Source organism: Colobus angolensis, unplaced genomic scaffold (assembly GCF_000951035.1).
Source record: "Colobus angolensis palliatus isolate OR3802 unplaced genomic scaffold, Cang.pa_1.0 Scaffold33, whole genome shotgun sequence".
Taxonomy (NCBI): domain Eukaryota; kingdom Metazoa; phylum Chordata; class Mammalia; order Primates; family Cercopithecidae; genus Colobus; species Colobus angolensis.
In genome coordinates this window covers 12,917,674-12,939,657 of record NW_012116599.1, presented here as the reverse complement: position 1 = coordinate 12,939,657, position 21,984 = coordinate 12,917,674, and the positions used below count along the sequence as shown (strand labels likewise).

General features: G+C 49.3%; 1 protein-coding gene across 1 annotated transcript in view; it reads right to left on the bottom strand.

Moving 5' to 3' along the window:
* Positions 1-21,984, bottom strand: part of INPP5D (inositol polyphosphate-5-phosphatase, 145kDa) — a 161,908-nt gene that overhangs the window by 45,618 nt on the left and 94,306 nt on the right. The window contains 7 exon segments of the mRNA XM_011952024.1: positions 2,243-2,360; positions 2,764-2,960; positions 4,766-4,868; positions 8,138-8,244; positions 18,979-19,102; positions 20,147-20,218; positions 20,343-20,423. Coding sequence (XP_011807414.1) covers positions 2,243-2,360; positions 2,764-2,960; positions 4,766-4,868; positions 8,138-8,244; positions 18,979-19,102; positions 20,147-20,218; positions 20,343-20,423 — 802 coding nt within the window.

Here is a 21,984-nt window from a genome sequence, read left to right as displayed (position 1 = left end):
GTCAGGCTGGTCTCAAACTCCTGACCTCAAGTGATCCACCTGCCTTGGCCTCCCAAAGTGCTGGGATTACAGGCGTGAGCCACAGCACCAGCCAGGACTAATGTTTTATCAGCTGAACAGCATTTGCTATTCCTGTCCTGTGCTAATTATGGCTGGGAGCCATTTCTGGGGAGTGGAGGAGGGAGGCTGGCCCCAGGGCAGCAAGGAGGGGAAGGAGGAGAAGGTGGGGAAGGTGTGTGTGAGCTCCACAGCCCAGAAGCTGCCCTGCAATGGTCATAAAGCTGGGACTCTGGCCAGGCCTTTCTCCCCAGCCCTCAGATGCCAGTCACACTGCCCTTCTCAGGGAGGTCCCTGACCTCTGCTCTCTGCCCACGCCACACACTCCTTCGCCAGCGCGCTCCCTCCCAGGAACTGGCTTCTTTCCCTCCTATCTGCTCACACAATGTGTGTCAGGTCCACATGAGCAGAGCTCCTGCCTGCTCAGAAGCTGACCCAGTGCCCAGCCCCAAGGCCAGGATGACCAGGAACTGGGGTGGGAGTTGCAGGCAAGGTCTGGCTGAGGGGGTGGTTTTATGTGGCCCCAGGAGGTCCGAGCATATTCTGCACAGCAGGGCAGGGGCTGGTGGGAGGGGCTGGAAGCCCAAGGAGCGATCCAGGGCAGTTCTCGGGCAGCAGGAGGGCGTGGGCGCAGCCAGGACAGCCACGCCAGCCCCACCCTTCCACTGTGGCAGGAAGGAAGGGGGACGAGCGGGGGTGGACAAGGACAGTTTGCGGTTTGTCAGCAGAAAAGTTGAGAGAGCTTTGCACGTTCGATTGCAGCAATTCTTCCATTTCCTGTTATCTCTAGGACTCTGTCCTGTTCCTGACTCCACTGACTCCAACCACCAAAAACCACTGGCCTCGCCCCTGATGCCAGCCTGGGAGCCCTGTGTGTGTACCACCCCACGTGCACACACGCGCACACACACATACACACAGAGAGAGGCTCTAGCACTTATGCACATGCACTTGGACACCCACCCTCACATACCCTAGACTGTCATAAACACTCACAAACACACATGCATGGACTCACACACACATAGACACACACTCATAGATATGCGGTGGTATACTCACACATGGACTCACACACACATACACACACTCATAGATATGCGGTGGTATACTCACACATGGACTCACATACACAGACTCACATAAACACACTCACAAACACATATGCATGAACTCACACACACATACACACACTCATAGATATGCGGTGGTATACTCACACATGGACTCACATACACAGACTCACATAAACACACTCACAAACACATATGCATGAACTCACACACACACTCATAGATATGGGGTGGTACACTCACCCACAGACTCACATACATAGACTCACATAAACACACACTCACAAACACATGCATGGACTCACACACACACACACACACACTCATAGATATGGGTGGTACACTCACACATGGACTCACATAAACACGCTCACAAACACACATCCATAAACTCTCACACACCTACACAGGCTCACACACTCACATGCACGCTCTCATTCACACAAACTCACAGACACAGACCTACGCACACACACAGGCTTGCACCCCTACACTCACGAAGAGTTCTTGCCCTTGTTACTGCTCTCTGAAGCCAGAGACTCTCCACTGACACCAGCGTTTCCGGATCCAACCTGGTGTACAGGGACCGAGGGCGGGAGCCAGCCACCTCCCACCTGTGCTTGTAAGGAAGGTCTCACTGGAACACAGCCACTCCCATTCGCTTTCTGGGTTGACTATGGCTGCTTTCCCGCCAGAAAGGCAGAGAGTAGTGTTGAGTGGCCTGCAAAGTCTGAAATATTTACTATCAGGCCCTTCCCTTTCCTGCAAAAGTTGGCCAATCCCTGTTCTAGGTTCTCGCTACCTAAAATGGGTCCCACAGGCCGACCAGCAGCGCTGAAGTCACCTGGGAACCTGTCAGAAACTTGGAACCTTGGGTTCCACCCAAGATCTACTGAGTCAGAACCTGCATTTTAGCTAGATCCCTGGGAGCCCTGGTGTAGACCCTGAGTGAGTTTCAGCCAGGGAGACCAACCACCCCTATTTGCTGAGGACTGAGCGGGGAGCTGAGGACGTGAGGCTCTGGAACTACTGGTGGGATCAGGATGGCACGGTCGCGGGAGTTGAGGCAGAGGGTGTGGGAGGAACACAGGGTCCCCGCCCTGCTCGCTCACCCAGTGTGTTTGCGATGCCTGTCTTCACGTTGTTAGTACAGATGTGGCTGATCCGGTTCTCGTGCTCAGGCTTGGCCAGCACCACGATGCGGATATTCCAGAGTGTGTGGATGGCGACCTGGTGGGAGGACAATGTTGCAATACTCGGCCCTTAAGTGTAGGGTGTGAACCAGGGCACAGTGATTCACACCCAGCCCCAGCCCCAGCCCCTGGGTGTGGGGTACCCTGTCTGTAATCCCAACCCTTCGGGGAACTCCCTGCGATGTGTGATAGGTGAGACAATGCATCCTAAAGATGAGAACCGGGGCTGACCAAGGGTGGGAAGATAGAGGACTCTGGTTTTCAGCAATACCCCACGGATCCCATTTATTTCTGAATACAGACGCATCTCTCAGTGGGGGCCCCCAGACATCCTTGAAAACTGAGAGCTGATAGGCTGAGCCTGCCCTTGCCTCTGAGACAACCCAGCTGTGCAAAGCTTCCGTCCCAGAACCCCGCCCGGGGCACGACCAGCTGCTCACTGTTTTAAACGTCACGCTGGTGATTTCTTGCAGGGAGTGTTTGAGAATCTCCAGCCACTCCTTCTCACTCAGGGGGTCTTCCTGGGTGCCGATCACGTAAATGTCATGGGGGATGTAGTCGGCAGAGTCGTCCCGTGTCTTTCCCTGCCCCTTGGAGAGAAACCAGGACGTGATCTTCTTGGGAGGGGGGGCGTTACCTTCAACAGCAAAACCCAACACCAAGTGAGTCAAAGGCACATCGAGTCAAAGCATTAGGAGAATTCAAAACAGAGGGTGGGAGTGTGAGGGAGGTCACGTGGTCACATAAGACCATCCAGGCAGCCCAAAGAAATGCCTGCAATGGAGGCCTGGGCGCCAACCTCACCCAGGGTGTCGGTGAGGGCTAGAGCTCAGTTAAGCCTCTTTTTAAACATAATGTTAAGTTTCAAGGTATAGAAACACCAGAAGGTCCCCTGATGTCAGATGCTGTCCTGCATTTTGAGGCTACGATCATTGAGTTCCGTCCTTCAAGGAACTCACATCCTATTCTCGAGACAGCCAAGGGGACTGACAAGTTTTGGATGGTGGCTTCTAACCCATTGTTGGGAGGCAACAAAGGCTCCCTTGCAAGGCAGATCCCAGCCCAGAGTGGAGAGATGCACGGGTGTGAGCCAGAGAAACTGGAGAGCATGGAAACTCCTCTGCATTCCCATTTCAAAACTGAGTTGAAGCAGCTCAATCAAGAAATTTTGAACGGTTCTCCCTGCAGTGCCCTTGAAGGATGAGCAATGTTTGTTCCTCGAAGAGATGAGTTTCTTGCCTTACAAGTGCAGAGAAGCCACACATTGGAGTAAATGGACTGTGGCTACATTCTGCTCCCCCAAGAGGCTCAAAGTGGGTGCTCAAACTCCCAGGCTGGTGGGTCTCGGCCCTCCTGCAGCATAGCCTCAGCTTGCTCCTTCCACACTCTTGTGTGGGAGGGGCACCCCCTGCCGTTGTGTCATGGACATCCTGGAGCTCTACTCCAGGGCTGCTGTGGCTCTGGGACACGAGTGACATGCTGCCACTTCACTTCCAAGAGGCCCCTGCCGGCCGCTGATCAGCCTCTTCCTCCCAGACTCCTCTTGGGACAAAGGGTAAGGGACACGGGACACCCAGTGAAATTCCAATTTCGGATAAACCGGTAGTTTCTAGAATAAGTTTATCTGGATGTCTTCTATCTAATTTATTTCTACCTGAACACTTACACTAAAAAATTATTTAGTATTATTTATATTTAGTAGAGTGCATATGTTTAGTATATAAATATACAGTATATATGTTTAATACAAAATATATTTAGCATATATTTAGTATATTATTAACTGTATGCTTAAACTAAATATTACTTAGTATAATTTATGTTTAATATAATAATTACATTTATTTAGCATATGTTTATATACTATGTATATTTAGCACATGTATATACACTATATATTCAGCATAATGTCTATTTAGCATATATGTTCAGTGTTTGTAGCTAAACATATACTAAAAAAATTTGTTTCTGTGAAGTTAAAATATAATGGGGCATCCTTTGTCTACCTACTTACTTAGCTCTCTTTCTGTCTCTCTCCTGATAAATCTGGCAACCCTGCTCAGGGGTGCTCTTCTTTCTTCCAGGCCTGGGGCCCCTTGGTGAGCTGCCTAGGGCTGGCGGGGTGCCCACGAGCCTCTTCACCTAGATACTCAGACTCTTTTCCTAAAACTTTCCAGTTTGGACACACAGAGTAACCCACCCCAGCTGCTGTTGGGGTACAATAGTCCCAAAGCTCATTTTTCTTACCCATCATCCCGGGAAAAGGGTGGAATTCTTTAGGAAGGAGGCTGTGTGGGTAGGCTGGGGGTTGGGGACAGGGCCCTGGGGCAGGAAGGAAGGAAGGGGACACGGATGTTGTCACTCCACCCCACCTTGAGGATGCCTGAGTCAGGGAAGCAGAAGCAGAGGGGGCGACTTCAGGGAGGGGGCACGCAGACCCACCCATGTTCCAGGTGCCGATGAAGATGGTGATCATGTCGGGTTCCGGCTGCTCTGAGTGCTTGTTCTTCATCTGCTGCAGTAGCTGGCAGAAGCCTTCTCTCTTCTAGGGATGGAAGGGCAGACAGACTTAGAAAGGCCTCTGCCTCCCTGCACATTACACTTTGCAAAGGACTTGGTCAGCTTCAAGAAAACTGAGAGGAGCATAAATCAGTATGAACTTCCAGGACAGCAACCTGGAAACACGCGTCCAAGTCGCAAGCGAGTGGCTTCTGGCCCAGACATTCCCCCGCAAGGCTGTGACTTTAATAAAGTAATCAGGAGCTGCACAGAGGTCCAACCCTGTCTTGGCTCTGCAGCACATGCCTCAATACAGAAAAAAATCAGAAACAGCCTTACTGTTCAGCCTTAGGAGATTCATTAATAACGTATTAGAGGGCCAGGCACGGTGGCTCACACCTGTAATCCCAGCACTTTGGGAGGCCGAGGTGGGTGGATCACCTGGGGCCAGGAGTTCGAGACCAGTCTGACCAACATGGTAAAACCCCCATCTCTACTAAAAATACAGAATTAGCCAAGCGTGGTGGTGCATGCCTGTAATCCCAGCTACTCGGGAGGCTGAGGCTGAAGAATTGCTTGAACTCAGGAGGTGGAGGTTGCAGTGAGCCAAGATCGCATCATCGCACCCCAGCCTGGGTGACAGAGCTAGATTCTGTCTCAAACAAACAAACAAACAAAAGTATTATTGACCATCCATAAACCAGAATATCATAGTGTTTAACAAGTGTGATCCAGTACTGTCTTGCCAACAAGGACAGATGGCCACAATATATATTGTTAAGTATGAAAATCTAGTTGACAAATGGTATGAAGAGCATCACTGCGTTTTTAAGAAAACATTTGGGCTTGGCACAGTGGCTCATGCCTATAATCCCAGCACTTTGGGAGGCTGAGGCAGAAGGAATTGTTTGAGCCCAGGAGTTTGAGACCAGTCTGGCAACACAGGAGAACCCTGCCTCTATAAAAAATTAAAAAATGAGCCAGGCATGGTGGTGCATGCCTGTAGTCCCTCCCAATTTAGGAGGCTGAGGTGAGAGGATTACTTGAGGCCAGGAAGTTGAGGTTGCAGTGAGCCATGATCTTGCCACTGCACTCCAACCTGGGCAACTGAACAAGACCCTGTCTCAGAAAAGAAAAGAAAGAGAAAAAGAAAGAAAGAAGGAAACGAAGAAAGAAAGAGAAGATTAAAAAACATCTGGAAGGGGCATAGTCCCAGATTAACTTGTGGTATATGGGTGTTTTTATTTTAAACGTTTGCTTATTTGTGTTTGCCATGTCTTCACCAAGGAGAATAGATTACTTATGTAATGAAAGAAAATTTAAATTAAAGAAACTAATTAAAAAAGAAGAGAAGACACGAAGGCTTTCATAGCCTCCTCAATATTTTTCACCTATTTTTCTGGGGTACCAAGTGGGGTACCAAGCAGCCTCAGTTGGCCCTCTCTTAGCATGCAATCAACAGAGCAGGCTGACTTTAACAAAGCTACACAAAATTTCAGGTTGTAACATATGACATGATCAGTGTTTGACCATTTCAACCTGCAAAGACAGAAATTTTACGTGATTCAACCTCATAATTGCAAATCTCAGTAAGTCCTCCCTGAAGACACCAGCTCACAAAGATGTCACAATGACATCTTTACTGTAACCTGCCTCGAGTTGAGAGCGGCTCAAGATTCGTTGCCTCCATTTATCCCTGTGCCTCAGTCCTTTTGAGGTCACAGCAGTGGGGCAGAGCTGGTGTTCGGACCTATGCCCAGGTGCTCAGAAAACATTCCAGCCTGGCGGTCTTTCTCTCCATCTCTCACCACCTGTCTGGGCCTCATTCTCTTGTTTCTCCCAGACCCTTCCCTACTACTCCTGATAGCTCTGGACGCCTTAGACCTCCCACCAGCCCACCCCCGATGCTTTGGAGGTGAAAGTAGGAGCGGGGACTGGGCACTCAGTGGGAAGCTATCACTGTGGGCCTGCACCAGAAGCCCTTGTCCCTTGGCCTTGCTGGGGGTCCCTGATGTGAGATGTCAGCCAGCACCTGATGTGATGATAACCTTATGGCTCTGCAATTGTTTTTTTTTTTGAGACAGGACCTTGCTCTGTCATCCAGGCTGGAGTGAAGTGGTGTGGTCACAGCTCACTGCAGCCTCGAACAAGCGATCCTCCCACTTCAGCCTCCCAAGTAGCTGAAGCCACAGGCTCATGCCACCACACCCAGCAGTCTCACCATGTTGCACTCTAGTCTCGAACTCTTGGTCTCAGGCAACCATCTTGCCTCAGCCTCCCAGAGTGCTGGGATTACGAGCATAAGGCACCCACTGTGCCTGGCCTAATTTTTTTGTTTTGTAGACATGGGGTCTCACTATGTTGTTCAGGCTGGTGCAATTCATTTTAACTGCTTCACATGAGCTGCACAGCAGAGAACAATGAATGAGGCCACGATGATGGGTTTTGGCCCCTGGTTCAAATTTCTGAGATGAGGGATGAGGTCACAAAGAACCCACTCTGGGGGCACAGAGGCTCAGCCTGGGTTTCCCCAGTGGCCCACAGCACCTCTTGCCCCAGGAACCCGTCCTGGCAGGGACATCTTTCTTCTGCAGAGTGGGGCAAAGACTGAAATGAAAGTCTCTGGGTTGGAGCTCCAGTCGAGACTCAGATTTAAATCCAGGGGTGGCTCACACCTATAATCCCAGCATTTTGGGTTGTGGAGGCTGGAAGATTGCCTGAGCCCAGGAGTTCGAGACCAGCCTGGGAAACACAGCAAGACTCTGTCTCTACAAAATATAAAAAATTAGCTGTTGGTGTGTGTCTGTGGTCTCAGCTACTCGGGAGGCTGAGGTGGGTCGGGGGATCCCTTGAGCCCAGGAGGTGGAGGTTGCCATTAGCTGTGATCATGCCACTGCAGTAGCCTAGATGATAAAGTGAGACTCTGTCTCAAGTCAGTCAATCAATCAATCAATCAATCAGTCCATCCAGGAGTGTCCCAAAGGTTTCCCAAGTCCAGCCCAGGGAAGCTAAAAGCCTTCCCTTCAGGCGTGGGGCTGAGTTAGATGTGGGTGATAAAGGATGTGGCCTCGAGGCTGGGAGGCAGCTGGGCGAAGTGGGAAGCCTCCCTGTTCCTGAGACAGTGACAGCTCAAATCCAGGCCGACCTGGAACATGGTCCTCAACTTCTCTAAGTTCACCTTTCCCAGGTGTGAAATGGGTTGTTCTGGGAACTGAGTGAGCTAATAATGCACACTCCCTGGCACACAGCGAGCCTCAAAATGCATGTGTCCCCTCCCTACCTCACAGCCCATTTTAGAAGTTTACTGTCACTTACTTTGGAGTCAGCAAAAACATATTCCTTCCGCAGGATCTTCTCCTTCTCTGTTTCTACCAAGATCACCAACTTATTCAGAAATTTCTGTGACTTAATGAGCTGCAGGACTTAAGAGAAAAGAAATTCATTAATTCGTTCATCCACTCATTCAACCAATATGAACAGTCTCCATTATGTTCCAGGCACCTGACTATCAACTCCCATCCCTCAGCTGAGCCCAAGTTTGTGTCTGGTCTCCCAGCTCCCTCTGCTTCCAGTTGCTCTTCCCAAGAGAGGCTCATGCTTGGGGAGGGTGATGTCTGGAACAAGCAAGAGTTGGCCTGGCCAGAGCAGAGACAGCATGATCGTCTTTTCATCTTTTTCCCTGCCTTGCTCATTCCCCTCTCTCTTCTTCCTTCTCCTCTTCTTCCTCCCTCCTTTCTTTCTTACTCTTCCTCCTTTCCTTCTTTTGCTTTGCTTTTAATTTATATCTAAATTTAATTTTCCATTTTACTGTCATCAACAATTAAAAGAGTCAAGTTGTTCTATAGGTTTTTGCAAACAACAGTCCCCCGCAACCCAACCTCCCTTCAATGTCCAGCTCCCTGTAGGCAACCAATTTCAACTCTCTTAATGGATTCCAAAAAATTCTTTTGGAATTTTACTCTGTTTCTTAAAAAAAAAAAAAAAAAAATGCTTAAATTACTACTTTCTAATGTTTCAGTTTTCATTATGTCCTAATACATTTTTGACTGTCCACTATGGAAGATGAGGGTTTAACTTTCTTTCACACACACAACCTGCTTCCCAGCCTTGACTCCCTGCCAATGCATAATTTCAGTCCCCACATCATCCTTCTAACAATTATATCATAATTTTGGCCAGATAAGTACTCAGTGTTTGTTATTCTGATTAGAGAAATGCTATCGACAGACCAGCCCTGATTGTTTCTCTTTTTCTAGACAACTTTTTGTTATTCCTGGAGTTAGTAATTGCCATACTTTTTTTATGGTTTCTAATTCTTTCCCAGTTTGTAACTCTCTTTTCCATGTGACCAAATACTTTCATCAGTTTCTTTGTCCTGAGGGAGCCTCTCCCAGAGCCTCTGGGTCTTCTCTGGACTGGTGACCTCTAGGCCTGAGGCACAGCCTTTACCTTGGGGCCTTACTTCACAATCCAGGAATACATTTATTTCTCTCTCTCTCTCTCTTTCATATTAAATCCCATTTCTTGGACACCATGTCTTCCTCTTCTTGATTTACGCCCTCATTTTGGTAGAGCAACATCTTTAGTAGCTTTCCAAGAAAGGAAGAATGGGTGATACATTTTTAGAGGCCTTGTGTGTCTGAAAATTCGACTCTCACACTTAACTGACAGAACTCTAAATTTGAAACAATTATCCTCCGGACTCTGGAACCTTGTTTCAGGATTGCTGGAGAAACAATGCTGTTCTGATTCTCTTGTTCAGAAAGAGTTAGGACAGCAGGTCTGAGACTGCTGTCTTTAGAAGGGCTTGCTTGAAAGCTTGGCTTTTTGCTGTCATCTGGGAACTTAGATTTCGGAAGGGCTCCCACCATTCCCAGAGCTGATGAGTGGCTTACTGTGCCTACATTGTTTGTACAAACAATATGGTTTATGCTGAGCACCTGTTTTCCTTTTGGGAGTCTGGAATCTGGGTACCTGCCAGGTAGAGGGTGTCTATGTGTCCAGTCCCCAGTTAACAACCACATTTCACACATGTTGTCACACCTCACTGGGGGAGGAGGGAAGTGTGTCCTATGTGACTCCACAGAAGAGTGGAGCCACTCCCAATGGTGGCTAACTGTACTTGGAAGGAAGCGTGGGCCAGGCGCGGTGGCTCATGCCTGTAATCCTAGCACTTTGGGAGGCTGAGGCGGATGGATTGCCTGAGCTCAAGAGTTTGAGACCAGCCTGGGCAACATGGTGAAACCCTGTCTCTACTAAAATACAAAACAAAAAATTAGCCAGGCATGGTAGTGGGTGCCTGTAGTCCCAGCTACTCAGGAGGCTGAGGCAGAAGAATTGCTTGAACCTGGGAGGCAGAGGTTGCAGTGAGCCAAGATCGTGCCACTGCATTCCAGCCTGGCGACAGAGTCAGACTCCATCTCAAATAAAAAAAGAAGGAAGCGTGAACCTGGCACTCTGGCTCAGCACACCCACACACCTGGCCCCTGCCCAGTCTCGGCCTTGTCTGAGCCCCAACCGCCTAGCCATCTCACCAGCCACACTGGCTCCTGTCTTGGAACTGTGCCCAATGGCCCCTTTCCCTGGTTTGGGCACAGTCAACATCTTCCTGACACTGAGGTCTCAGGCTCAGACTCTTAGGAGCTCGTGCCTGGTTTCTTCCAGACTTCACCCCACGCTTGTGTCTTTTCTTGCAGGCTGATTTTGCTCTGTATCCTTTCAATGTAATACATCAGAGCTGTGAATACGATCACTGGCTGGGTCCTGCGAATTCTCTGAGGGAATCGCAGAACCTGGGGGTGTCTTGTGGGGCCCCTGACACAGGGTGTAATCTGTCTTTTGCTCTGAACATTTTTAGGATCTTTTCTTGGAGCCCGGCGCTGTGAGACTTTCCGGGGCTGTGTGGACCTCCTGTGTTGTGTGAGCACTTGGCCATTTCCAACCTGGAGGCAGGTGTTTTTCTGTTCTGAGACTGTTTCCTGAATTCTTTAATAAATTTCTCACTCTGTTTTCTCTTACTGACACTTACCATTTTGATATTGGGCCTCCTGAACTGGTCGTCTTCTTCCTCATTTTTTTTTTTTTGAGATGGAGTCTCACTCTGTCGCCCAGGCTGGAGTGCAGTCGTGGATCTTGGCTCAATGCAACCTCCGCCTCTTGGGTTCAAGCAATTCTCCTGCCTCAGCCTCCTGAGTAGCTGGGATCACAGGTGTGCGCCACTACACCTGTCTAATGTTGTATTTTTAGTACAGATGGGATTTTACCATGTTGGCCAGGCTGGTCTTGAACTCCCGACCTCAAGTGTTCCACCTGCTTCGGCCTCCCAAAGCACTGGGATTACAGGTGTGAGTCATTGCACCCAGCCCTGAACTGGTCTTTTAAATTGTAAAAATTTTGCCTCTCCTATTTGCCATCACTTTTTCCTTCTGTTTTGCCTTTTGGGAACTTTTCTGAATCGTATCTTTCTACCCTTCCATTGGGTTCTTCTCTTTTTTAATTACTGCTATAATATTTTGTATTGCCCCAGAGTTGTCCTTCCTTTCACTTTCCCCTTCTTCCCCCTTCTCTCTTCCTCCTCCTCTTTTTTAACTTTCATTTTATTCTCTTACTGTTCCTTTCTAGATGTAATTCTGGTATTCCACAGGCCCATTTCTTTTTAACTATAGAATTTGATCCCTCTGAGGCTGGGTGCAGTGGCTCACACCTGCAATCCCGGTGTGGCCGGCCAGGTCTCACTCACGCAGGCCTCCATCACAACTGTTTCAGCACCGGCTGAGTGGTTAAGTTAAATATGAAAAGCCAGTGCCCTTATGCAAAGGCTGGAATGTACCAAAAGCCCATCAAAAGTTTTGCCTAGGCAAGGAATTCTTAACAGGACCCATTTAGGATTTAACAAGTTTATTGGAGGTCTGAAGGAACTCCACAAACCTCCGTGATTCAGCAGGAGATAAGATAAGGGTAATCACTCCAGCACCCGGACCCATTTAGATGAAGTAAATTTACTGAGGCTCCAGAGGAAGGTCTTCAGGACTCAGACCTTAGTTATAAGTTAAAAGAAGTTAGTCATTTATATCTTTCGATGAACACACACTTACATGTAGACATACAGCTGAGAAGGTATATAAGCTCTGTAAAACTTTGTAATTTGGAGTCGGTCTGGTGATAATTTCCAGGCCTTCTCCCCGTAACCAGTTCCAGAAAATAAGAACTCTCTTCCTCCCCAGTTCATCTGCATCTTGTTATTGGGCCACAAGAAATAGCAGCCCGACCCTCCGTTTGGTCCAGGAACACCAGCACTTTGGGAGGCCAAGGCAGGCAGATCGTCTGAGCTCAGGAGTTTGAGAGCAGCCTGGCCAACAGGGTGAAACCTCATTTCTACTAAAAATACAAAAATTAGCCAGGCGTGGTGGTGCATGCCTATAGTCCCAGCTACCTGGGTGGCTGAGGCACGAGAATCACCTGAACCCAGGAGACGGAGGTTGCTATGAGCTGAGATCGCACCATTGCACTCCAGCCTGGGCCACAAGAGTGAAACTCAGTCTCAAAAAAAAAAAAAAAGAATTTGATCCCTCCAAGTGTTTCGTCTTTGTGTCCCCTGTCTCCTGTTCCCAGCTTCCCTCCAGTGTCTGGTGATCCTTGGCTGTCTGTGTCCAACAGTGAGGTGGGGTGTGTCGAGCAGGGCTTCTCCGCAGGGTGGTCTGATGGGCTGAATCCTGGGGAAACTGCATGATGGCAACACCTTTCCAGATTTGCCCCTGGGCTGATCAAGGTTCCCTGAGAAGACTTCTAACTCCTGCCTAGGGAGGGTGGGGCTGAGCCAGCAGCATCCTGGGAGCTGGGCAGGGAAGAAGGCTGTGGTCTCAGCACTTAGCAAATGACTGTGCCTTAGTCCTCCGTTTTCGGTAGGCTCTCCTGCCTGCAGCAGCCCTGGCATCTCCCAGCCCTTCACCTTCTCCAAAGAAGAATATCCAATCTTCTGCCAAAGGAGTGAGGAGCCACTGGCCACACAGAGTGGAGGGAGATTCTGTTGGGCTGAACTCTCTTTAACTAGATTTCCATCTGACCCTGCTCCGTATAACCCCACCTTCACCCCACTTCTCGGGGTCCCCGAGGCTCTTAGCTCCTGAGCCCTTTGTGGGTTTTGTGTGAGTCAGTGTCTCCGTTTTTCCCTCCACCTGCTTAGGGTTTCGTATTTTGGTTCCTATAAGTGGCTCTCGCGATCCGTCTCGTTTCCGGCTTTCAGAATGTTGTTGCTCTCCCGTTCTCTCTTTCCCTGTGGGTTTTGCCTTCCAGAAGGAAGACGGTGACAGAGCATGCATTCAACCATCACTCTGAGCTGGAAGCCTCCCCAAAGGGAAATCACATCAGCCTCGTCTGCACCTCAGTAAGTATCCCGCGATCCGATTCCTACCACTGCTAACCAAATGCCCTGAGACTTTTCCAGTCTGCTGTGATCAGGCCGTGTCTCCTTCCCCTGAACTTCCTTGCCATCTGTTTGCAAGGACTGTGTGGTTGCCTCCAGGATGTGACATCTTGTTTGATCAGGGTTATTACTCCATCGGGGTCAGTCAGCGCCCCACCTTCCCAGTGAAATAACACTAGAAGTTCCTTTTCCCTTGTCCTGCTACATGGTATCCATCAGCGGGTGCTGGCTGGTCTACCTTTGAAACGTTCCCACTCCGTTCGCCTTTTCCCATCTCCAGCCGCCACCGCCTCTTGCCTGGTTGCTATCATGGCCTCCTAATTGGTGTCCCTGCCTCCACTCTTCCTCTCTTCCCATAGTTTATTCTCAGTACAGCAGCCAGAGTTATCTTTTTGAGGTGGGATCACGCCACCCCCCAGCTGAAAACCTCCTAATGGTGGCTTGCTGCATTTGGAAGGAAACGTGAGCCTGGTACTCTGGCTCAGCAAACCCACATGCCTGGCCCCTGTCCAGCCTCAGCCTCGTCTGAGTCCTGGCTGCCCAGCCGTCTCACACGCCATACTTGCTCCTGCTTTGGAACTGAGCCCAGTGGCCTCTTTCCCTGGGTTGGGCATAGCCAGCATCTTCCTGATACTCAGGTGTCGGTTTAAATGGCACAGCATGTCCTCAGAAAGGCTTTTCACTATTATTATCAAATTTTTCTATTTAAATGCCCAGCTCTAGAGTTTATCATTCCCTGACACATTCCCGGTTTGTATATTTGTGTGTTTGCTTATTTTCTCCTTTGCCCTGACTTGAAGGCAACTTTCCTGAAAGCTAGGACCCCAGCGGGCTGGTTCACCTCCGCATCCCAAAGCCTGGTACGGGCATAGCAAGTACTCAGAGCATGACTATTTTATGATTTCAACATACAGCAACTGGCTGTTCCCTATGTGTAGAAGGCCATGATGCCAAAGCTATTCATGAACATGGTGATCAAAATGGGGTAAGGAAGCTCCAACTCTTGCAACCACAGATTCCCTCCAGGCGAGCACCACTCTATCATAATAACCATGGCTGGAAACTCACCATCAGCCAGACTCTGCACTAAGGACACACCTTACCCCGTTAACTCTCACAGCAACCCCTGTAGGAACCCCTGTCTTGTGGAGGCATCACTGAGGCTTTGAGGAGTTAAGTAGCTTACTTGAGATCATACTATTAGCAAGTCATGGAACCAACACATGCATCCAGTTTACCTAGAGCCCCCACTCCTGAACCACACTGCCTTTCAGCACCAACTATAAAGAAGCCAGTTAAACATGCATCCATGAGAACTGCATGATCTTACCTGGTTTAGGACACATTCGCTCATTCATACATAGATTTATTCATCCTTGCTTTCATTCTCTCATTCATGCGTGCGTTCATTGATTATTACATTCATTCTCATTCCTGTGTGTGTTCCTTCATTCTTGCATTCATTCACTGATTCATGCGTGCATTCTCTCAACATCCATTTACTGATTACTTACTCTGTGCTAAGCACTGTTTTGGCTCTGGGATTTAGTGGTTAACAACAACCCAAAAATCCACATCCCAGCCTTTGTGAAGCCCACATTAAAGGGAGGAGACAGCTGGGATTTATGATGGATGACATTGTAAGTGCCTCAGGCAACTGGCAATCCCTGAGCACGCACTTGCTGAGCCCCAGGGCCCGAGCTGGGGCCTGCAAAGTCCAGGGTGTATAAAGGAAAGACCTTTCCCCTTTCAGGGGGAGGGCGTTTGTGAGCAGTCAGTTGTGCTCTGATGTGACAGGTGTCACCACAGAGAGGAAGTCAGGCTCCACCATCCTGGATTGGCAAGAGGACTGGAGCCAGGTGGGCACAGTCCCGGCGAGTGGGCTGGCAGTCTGTGGGCATCTACACTCTTCAGGGCTCACAAACCTGCTCTGAAATAGCCCATTATTATTATTATTATTTAATTTTTAGAGATGGGGTCTTGCTATGTTGCTCAGGGTGAACTCAAACTCCTGGCTCCAAGTGATCCTCCTACCTCAGCCTCCCAAGTAGCTGAGAATACAGGTGCTTGCCACTGCACCCACACATAGCTATTCTTAACTAGAGCTGGGTTTTCTTAGGGCCAGTGGTCTCGAGTTCAGCTCTTTCACCCATCCCTGATCTGTTTCCACAAAGGAGAATACCCACCTCTCAGCAGCAACAGCTGCAATCCTTACTCGGGCATTCAAGGCTCTGTTCACACCTAGGACGGCATGCCCAGCTGCTTCTCTCTCCAGAATCACAGCGAGAGATGAGCGACACGTAATGCGTGATTTCACTAATACCCGTCCCTTTCCCTGCATACCCCATTCTCTCAGTCCCAGTGCCCCCCTCTGCCTCATGCTTGGCAAAATCCTATTCATCCTTCAAATCCCAGTCAGAGCCATCTCGGTGGTGTGAAGCCTCCTGCCCTCACTCCCCAAAAGAGCTCATCAGTCCTCCCTCGGGACTAACCTCCCCCTGGAGCACATTCTAATACCTGCCCATGTGCCAGCATTCCCTTCTCCACGGCAAACCCTTAGAGGAAGTGTTCACGATGAAGGGCTGGCCCATGGAAGATGCTACGCAAATGTCTGTTGTGTTAAACCGACAAAAGTTCACAGCACTTCTCAGAACCTGGGAGCTGTTTCTTTCAATCTTAAGTTTTTTAGTAATCAGGTGCTCTGACAATCTTCACTCTTCTTACGTTTCCACCTCCTCTTATCCAAGTTGGGGCCACACCTCTCTCCTTAACAGATACATTAGTCTGTTCTCATGCTGCTAATAAAGACATACCCAAGACTGGGTAATTTATAAAGGAAAGAGTTTTAATGGACTCACAGTTCCACATGGCTGGGAAGGCCTCACAATCATGGCAGAAGACAAAGGTGAAGCAAAGTCATGTCTTACGTGGTGGCAGGCAAGAGAGCTTGTGCAGGGGAACTCCCCTTTATAAAACCATCAGATATCGTGAGACTTATTCACTACCATGAGAACAGCATGGGAAAGACTCGCCCCCGTGATTCAATTACCTCCCCACCCAGTCCTTCCCATCACACGTGGGCGTTATGGGAGCTACAATTCAAGATGAGATCTGGATGGGGACACAGCCAAACCATATCAACAGATAAGAGGAAACCACCACTCTAAGCTCACCTTCCACACAGCCTTCCTGCTCAAACCATCAGCGACTCCCCCATTTCTCCTGCCCAACTTGCCACTATACACAGGGGCCGCCATGATGCTATGAGCTCCCCTCTGCAGGACTATGACCACTATGATGTCACCCCCAGCCGTTCCCTGAGATCAGTCTCCTTACTGCTACCCTGGAAGGGTAATAATAACGGTGGTGGTGGTGATAACGGTGGTGGTGGTGGTGACAGTCAATCGTATTGAGCACTCCCTGGAGGCTGGGCACCAGGTGCTTGGATGTTCACCCACATAAGACTCTTGAGAGCCCTGCAAGACACTACTACTATCCCTGCTGGATAGAAAAGTAAACTGAGGACCAGAGAGAAGACACCAGACCCAAGTCACAAGTGGCTGACCTGGGACTCAAGGCGGGGCTACTAGCACCCCACTGTGCTATCAGTGGGATTCAGGATGCATTATTCCAAAATAGGGCATCCTAAGCATGTTGAATATTTTAAGCTGAACGAATTTGAGCAATGGCAGGTGCAGGAAGGACCCTCTGACATTCCTCTAAAGCAGGTTATAGACCCTCATGTGAGAGGAGCCCTCCCTATACCTGGGGGACAGAACATCCTATCTCCAAGGACACAGAGACAGTGAGAACTCTGAATGCACAGGCCCTGCCAAGGTCCTCCCAGTTCCCCACACTTAGTGCATACTACTTTATTAAGAACAAAAGATGGTCGAGCACGGTGGCTTACACCTGTAATCCCAGCACTTGAGGAAGCCGAGGCAGATGGATCACTTGAGGTCAGGAGTTCGAGACCAGGCTGGCCAACATGGTGAAACCCCATCTTTACTAAAAATAAAAAAATTAGCTGGGTGTGGTGGTGGTCCTGTAGTCCCAGTTACTCGGGAAGCTGAGGCAGGAGAATCACTTGAACCCGGGAGGCAGAGGTTGCAGTGAGCCAAGATCGCGCCACTGCACTACAGTCTGGGAGATAGAGTGAGGCTTTGTCTCAAAAAAAAAAAAAAAGAAAGATGCTGATCATGCCTGAAGAAGCCAGATAAAATACTGGACACCCAGTTAAATTTGAACTTCAGAAAAACTGTGAATCATTGTTGCATATAAGTATGTCCCAAATATTGCATGGGACACACATATACTATATTGGTTGTTTATCTGAAATTCACATTTAACTGGGCCTCCAGTATTTTTATCTGCTAAGTGTGGCAACCTTAACCATGCCCCTTTAAATGAACTTTGAGACACTAAATAAAAAATGTTGTTGTAGCCACAGGGACTTGGGGGGCTTCATAGTGGTCTTAAAACCTGACACGGGATGCAAACTGTTGTGTGAAGGTTGGGATTTATCTGAGGGAAGGGTCTACGCATTGATCAGTTTTCTCAGGGGAACCCATTGGCCACCCAAATGAAGAAAGTTGTCCATCCATTCGCCATCAGCCAGAACCGGAGGCTGCTCAGGAAACTCTCACGCTTTCATCAACTCCCGGTTCTGTCTGCTGCTGTTCTCCAGCCCCATGTGGCCCCGCACTGGGCACTGCCTATCCCCCTGCCTCCTGACACCCTGCCTGGCTTCCCAAACCTGGGCCCTGGCCTGCTAGCCCCAGTGCCCATCTCCCAGCATTTGCACCTGCTGCTCTGCTAGCTGGGATGCTCTTCCCTCAGACCCCTGCCCGACTGGTTGCTTCTCAGCCTTGGGGTCTCCGCCAATGTGCCTCTTACTCAGAGGAAACTTCCCTGTCTGCCCCTTCTACACTATCCCCTATTGCCAGTTAACCTCTACCCCGCTGCCCTGTTTTGTTTTCTTTGTAGCACTTTTTGTAGCTGGATCATCCACTGTATTGACAGATCATCCACCTGTACTGACAGATGTATTTGAGTCTTTACCAGCTACTTAATGCACCAGAATATAAATTCCATGTGGGCAGGGGCCTCATCTGTCCTGCTGGCACTGGATCCCCTTGTCTTGCCCCACTGCAGCTTCTCTATATGCATTTGCCGTGTGAAGAGTTTCCATTTTATGGATGAGTTGATTTGATGGTTCTCAGAACCTGCTAATAACAGGTGACTCTCAAAGTGGCGACTACATGCTGGGCTCTAGTCTAAAGAGCCTTATGCATATTATTCAAGTACTTTTTATCATCCCCATTTTACAGATGAGGAAGCTGAGGGCTAGAGAGGTCATGACATGTCCCAAGTCACACAACTGCTAAGTGGCAGAGCTGGGACGTGAATTTAGGCAGTTTGGTTCCAGAGTCCATGTACTCACAGTCTAGTTTATCCTGCGCTACAGACACTACCCAATTGTCAACAAGACCTCATTTGTGCAAGGCTTTGTGCCCGGCACTGAGAGGTGATAGCATAGATCAGACTGAGTCCTGGTGGGGAAGAGAAGACATACACACACCCACACACACACAGAAATGGGCGCACACGTGCGCACGCGCGCATGCCTGCGGAAGACAGACCTGCAGGGCAGGCCTTCTGAGAGGTGAGCTGAGAGGGCAGGAATTCCACAGGCAGGTGAGAGCCAGTGGTTGATGTGTGCAAGGGGTCTTACTTTTCTTGTGGCTGTAGAACTTGTCCTCAGAACCGTCCTTGGACTTCTTAATGATCAGTTTCCCAGACTCAACGTCGACTTTGAGCTGCATTTTCTGAGGAATCCCCAGAGACTCTGCCTTCACCTTAGAAGGGGAAGAGATGTGTGACTCATTGATTTTCTGCCTGGGCTTTTGCAAGGCTCCCCCGGCCCGAGCCCCTTGTCTACATGGCTGGGCAACCTCTGGTGGGCGTCCTTCGTGGGGCCATTGGGCTTCTCTTGCCCCAGTAGCGCACGTGCACATTTCCACAGGCATCTCCCGGGAATCACAGAGACTCTCGGGGCTCCCCCTTGTCCACTGTGTGTGGGGGAGCCGTTCTGCCAACAGGTTTGCTGGTGGAAACAGACGAATTGCTGGAAATGGTTCATTCACTGATGACTTTGACAACACTCATTAATCTGATGTGTCACCTACTTCTGGAAAGGATTTTAGTAATAGATTTAAACTCCCAGGCCTTGTTACAACCACTGATTGAACATTTACTGATAATAATAGAAAAAAAAACCCCACAACAGTTGTGTATGCATGCTCAGAAAATGGAAATTCATCTTAATAGAGGATTATCACCGGGTCTAGAAAGGACTTTGGGGTGGGGAATGTGTGTTGGGGGGAGGGGGTGTGGGTCTCATACTGGATTCCTGAATGTGGGACCAGTGCTGGGCTGAATGTACTAGAATCTCTGAGGATTGTAAAGGAAAACACATTTTGGGTCAAGCCTGGAGGGTCTAATCCAGTCATTCTCAGGGAAATCATAGGAGTTGCACATTTTTTGTCTTGTTTTGTTTTGTTTTTCTGAATTCCCCACCCTCTTGAGGCAGTATTTTGTAGCCCTGTCTGATATCACTCATCTCTGCCATTTTGAGAAGGACAAAGTTTACATGGTGCCTGGGCCAATGAGACACTCCTCCCCTGCAGTGCCTCTCCGGAGGTGGTTTCCCAGTCGCCTCTGGGTGCCCGTTCTGACGATGAACCACTGTCACAGTGACACGGGTCCACCGACTGCCATTCTTGGCTTCTGGGCTCCTTGCTCTTCCCCAGCTCAATCCCTCTTTCCACAGGAACCAGAACGTGTCTCTCTGCCCAGCTGTGGAGCCCAAGCCCAGGCTCTGCTGTCCCACGGCCACTTACCTCAAAGGTGACTGGAGGGATAAGGGAACGCCGGTGGGGGGACTCAGGACCCTCATGCAGCAAGGCCTTGACCTATGGGCAGCAGCGTTAGAGACAGAGGGTCAAGGGGACATCGAGTCTGTACATCTGGACATTCTCCATGCAAAGAGGGGACCAAAGAGGGGACGAAGAGAAGCCATGGGAGCCCCACACATACCTTGTCTTCAATAGAGGACAACAGGCTTGTCAGTTGGCTGAGCTTGGACACCATGTTGATGGGATTGGTCTCACCAGGAACCTGTGAAAGGAGGGAAAGAGGATCAGGGCAGCATCACTAAACCTGAACCACTGAGAGGCAACGCACTGGGTGCTCTCCGCACCTCACCCCATTCTACTTTCTCCGCAGCCCTGCAAGTTCTATTATTATCCCCTCCAGCAGATGAGGACACAGGGATCTCTACAATCTTCTCAGAATTCACATGGCCAAAAAATAGATCTTCATTTCTTCTTCCTTCTAAATCTGTCTCTCCCCCGGTGCTTCTCACCTCACCCACTCCGTTGCTTAAACAAAACTCGAGGACTGTCCTTGCATATTACCTTTCCTCCCTCCTACACCTCCTGCATGGTGTTCCCATCCTACTTCCAAAATAGACCCAGCCTGCTGCTTGAAACCCCAGTACAGTTCTTCTCCACGTAGAGGAGAAAATGTTCCTGACCCCTTCCCTGCCCTCTGAGGTCCTATATGATGCAGCGCTCCGCCCCCCGCCACCGCCCCACCAAGATCCGAGCCACTCTCATCCTCAAGTCAATTCTGCCTTGAGCTTCCCTTCTGAGGAATCTCCAGAGACTCAATTTCCCCTGGGAGGGGCACCTCCTCATCATTCAGGTCTCAGCCTCACAAAGAGGTCTTCCCTGACGACCCTGTCTAAAATAGCCGCCAGGTCACCTCTATCAAATTACCTTGTTTTATTCCATATCAGTCACCACCAGCTAAAGTTATCTCCTTCCAATATGTGTTCACTGTATGTCTTCCCTGCTGAATGGAGGCTCCATGAGAATGGAGATCAAGAGGACTGTACTTAGTACTGCAGCCTTGGGGCTCAGAACTGTGTCTGGCCAACGAAGATGCTCAGTAAAGTTGTTCAGTATATACAGGGCCCAGCTAGTAAATGGCAGAGCAAGACATGTATCCTGTCTGCCTGATGCCAAGTGCATGGTCTTATGCACTTATTCACAGAAGAAACATTTACAAAGCATCTATTCTATGTTAGACATGCTGCCAGGTGTGGAAATGTAGAGTTAATAAGATACCTTATTAAGTTATTCATACCTTATTACGTTAATAATAAGAGGTGGAATGAGAAAGTCAGATACATGTATGACTGATGTGAACACAAAGCAGAATGGAACCAGGGTTATCACTAGCCAGGTGATGTCCCTTTACCTCACCCCTTGCTGAATATAGCAGCCAGGCTGCACTTGCTTTTGACCTCAATTTTCTACCCGGCTACTTTAATAAACTACTTTTACTATCACCACCTCCATTACCACTGCTGCCTCTGTCACAATGATCAATGGCACTGCCATGATCAATAGGATCCCCTTCAACAGCACCACCAGAGTCATCAGCATGGCTACCACAATCACCACCAACTCCACCATCACTACCACCATCTCCACCCCATCACTCCCACCATGATCATGACCACCTCCACCCCCACCACTCTCACCATAATCATGACAACCTCCACCATCATGATCACTACCATCATCTCCACCCCCACCACTCCCACCATAATTATGACTACCTCCACCATCACCATCACTATCACCACCTCCACCCTCACCATGACCATCAC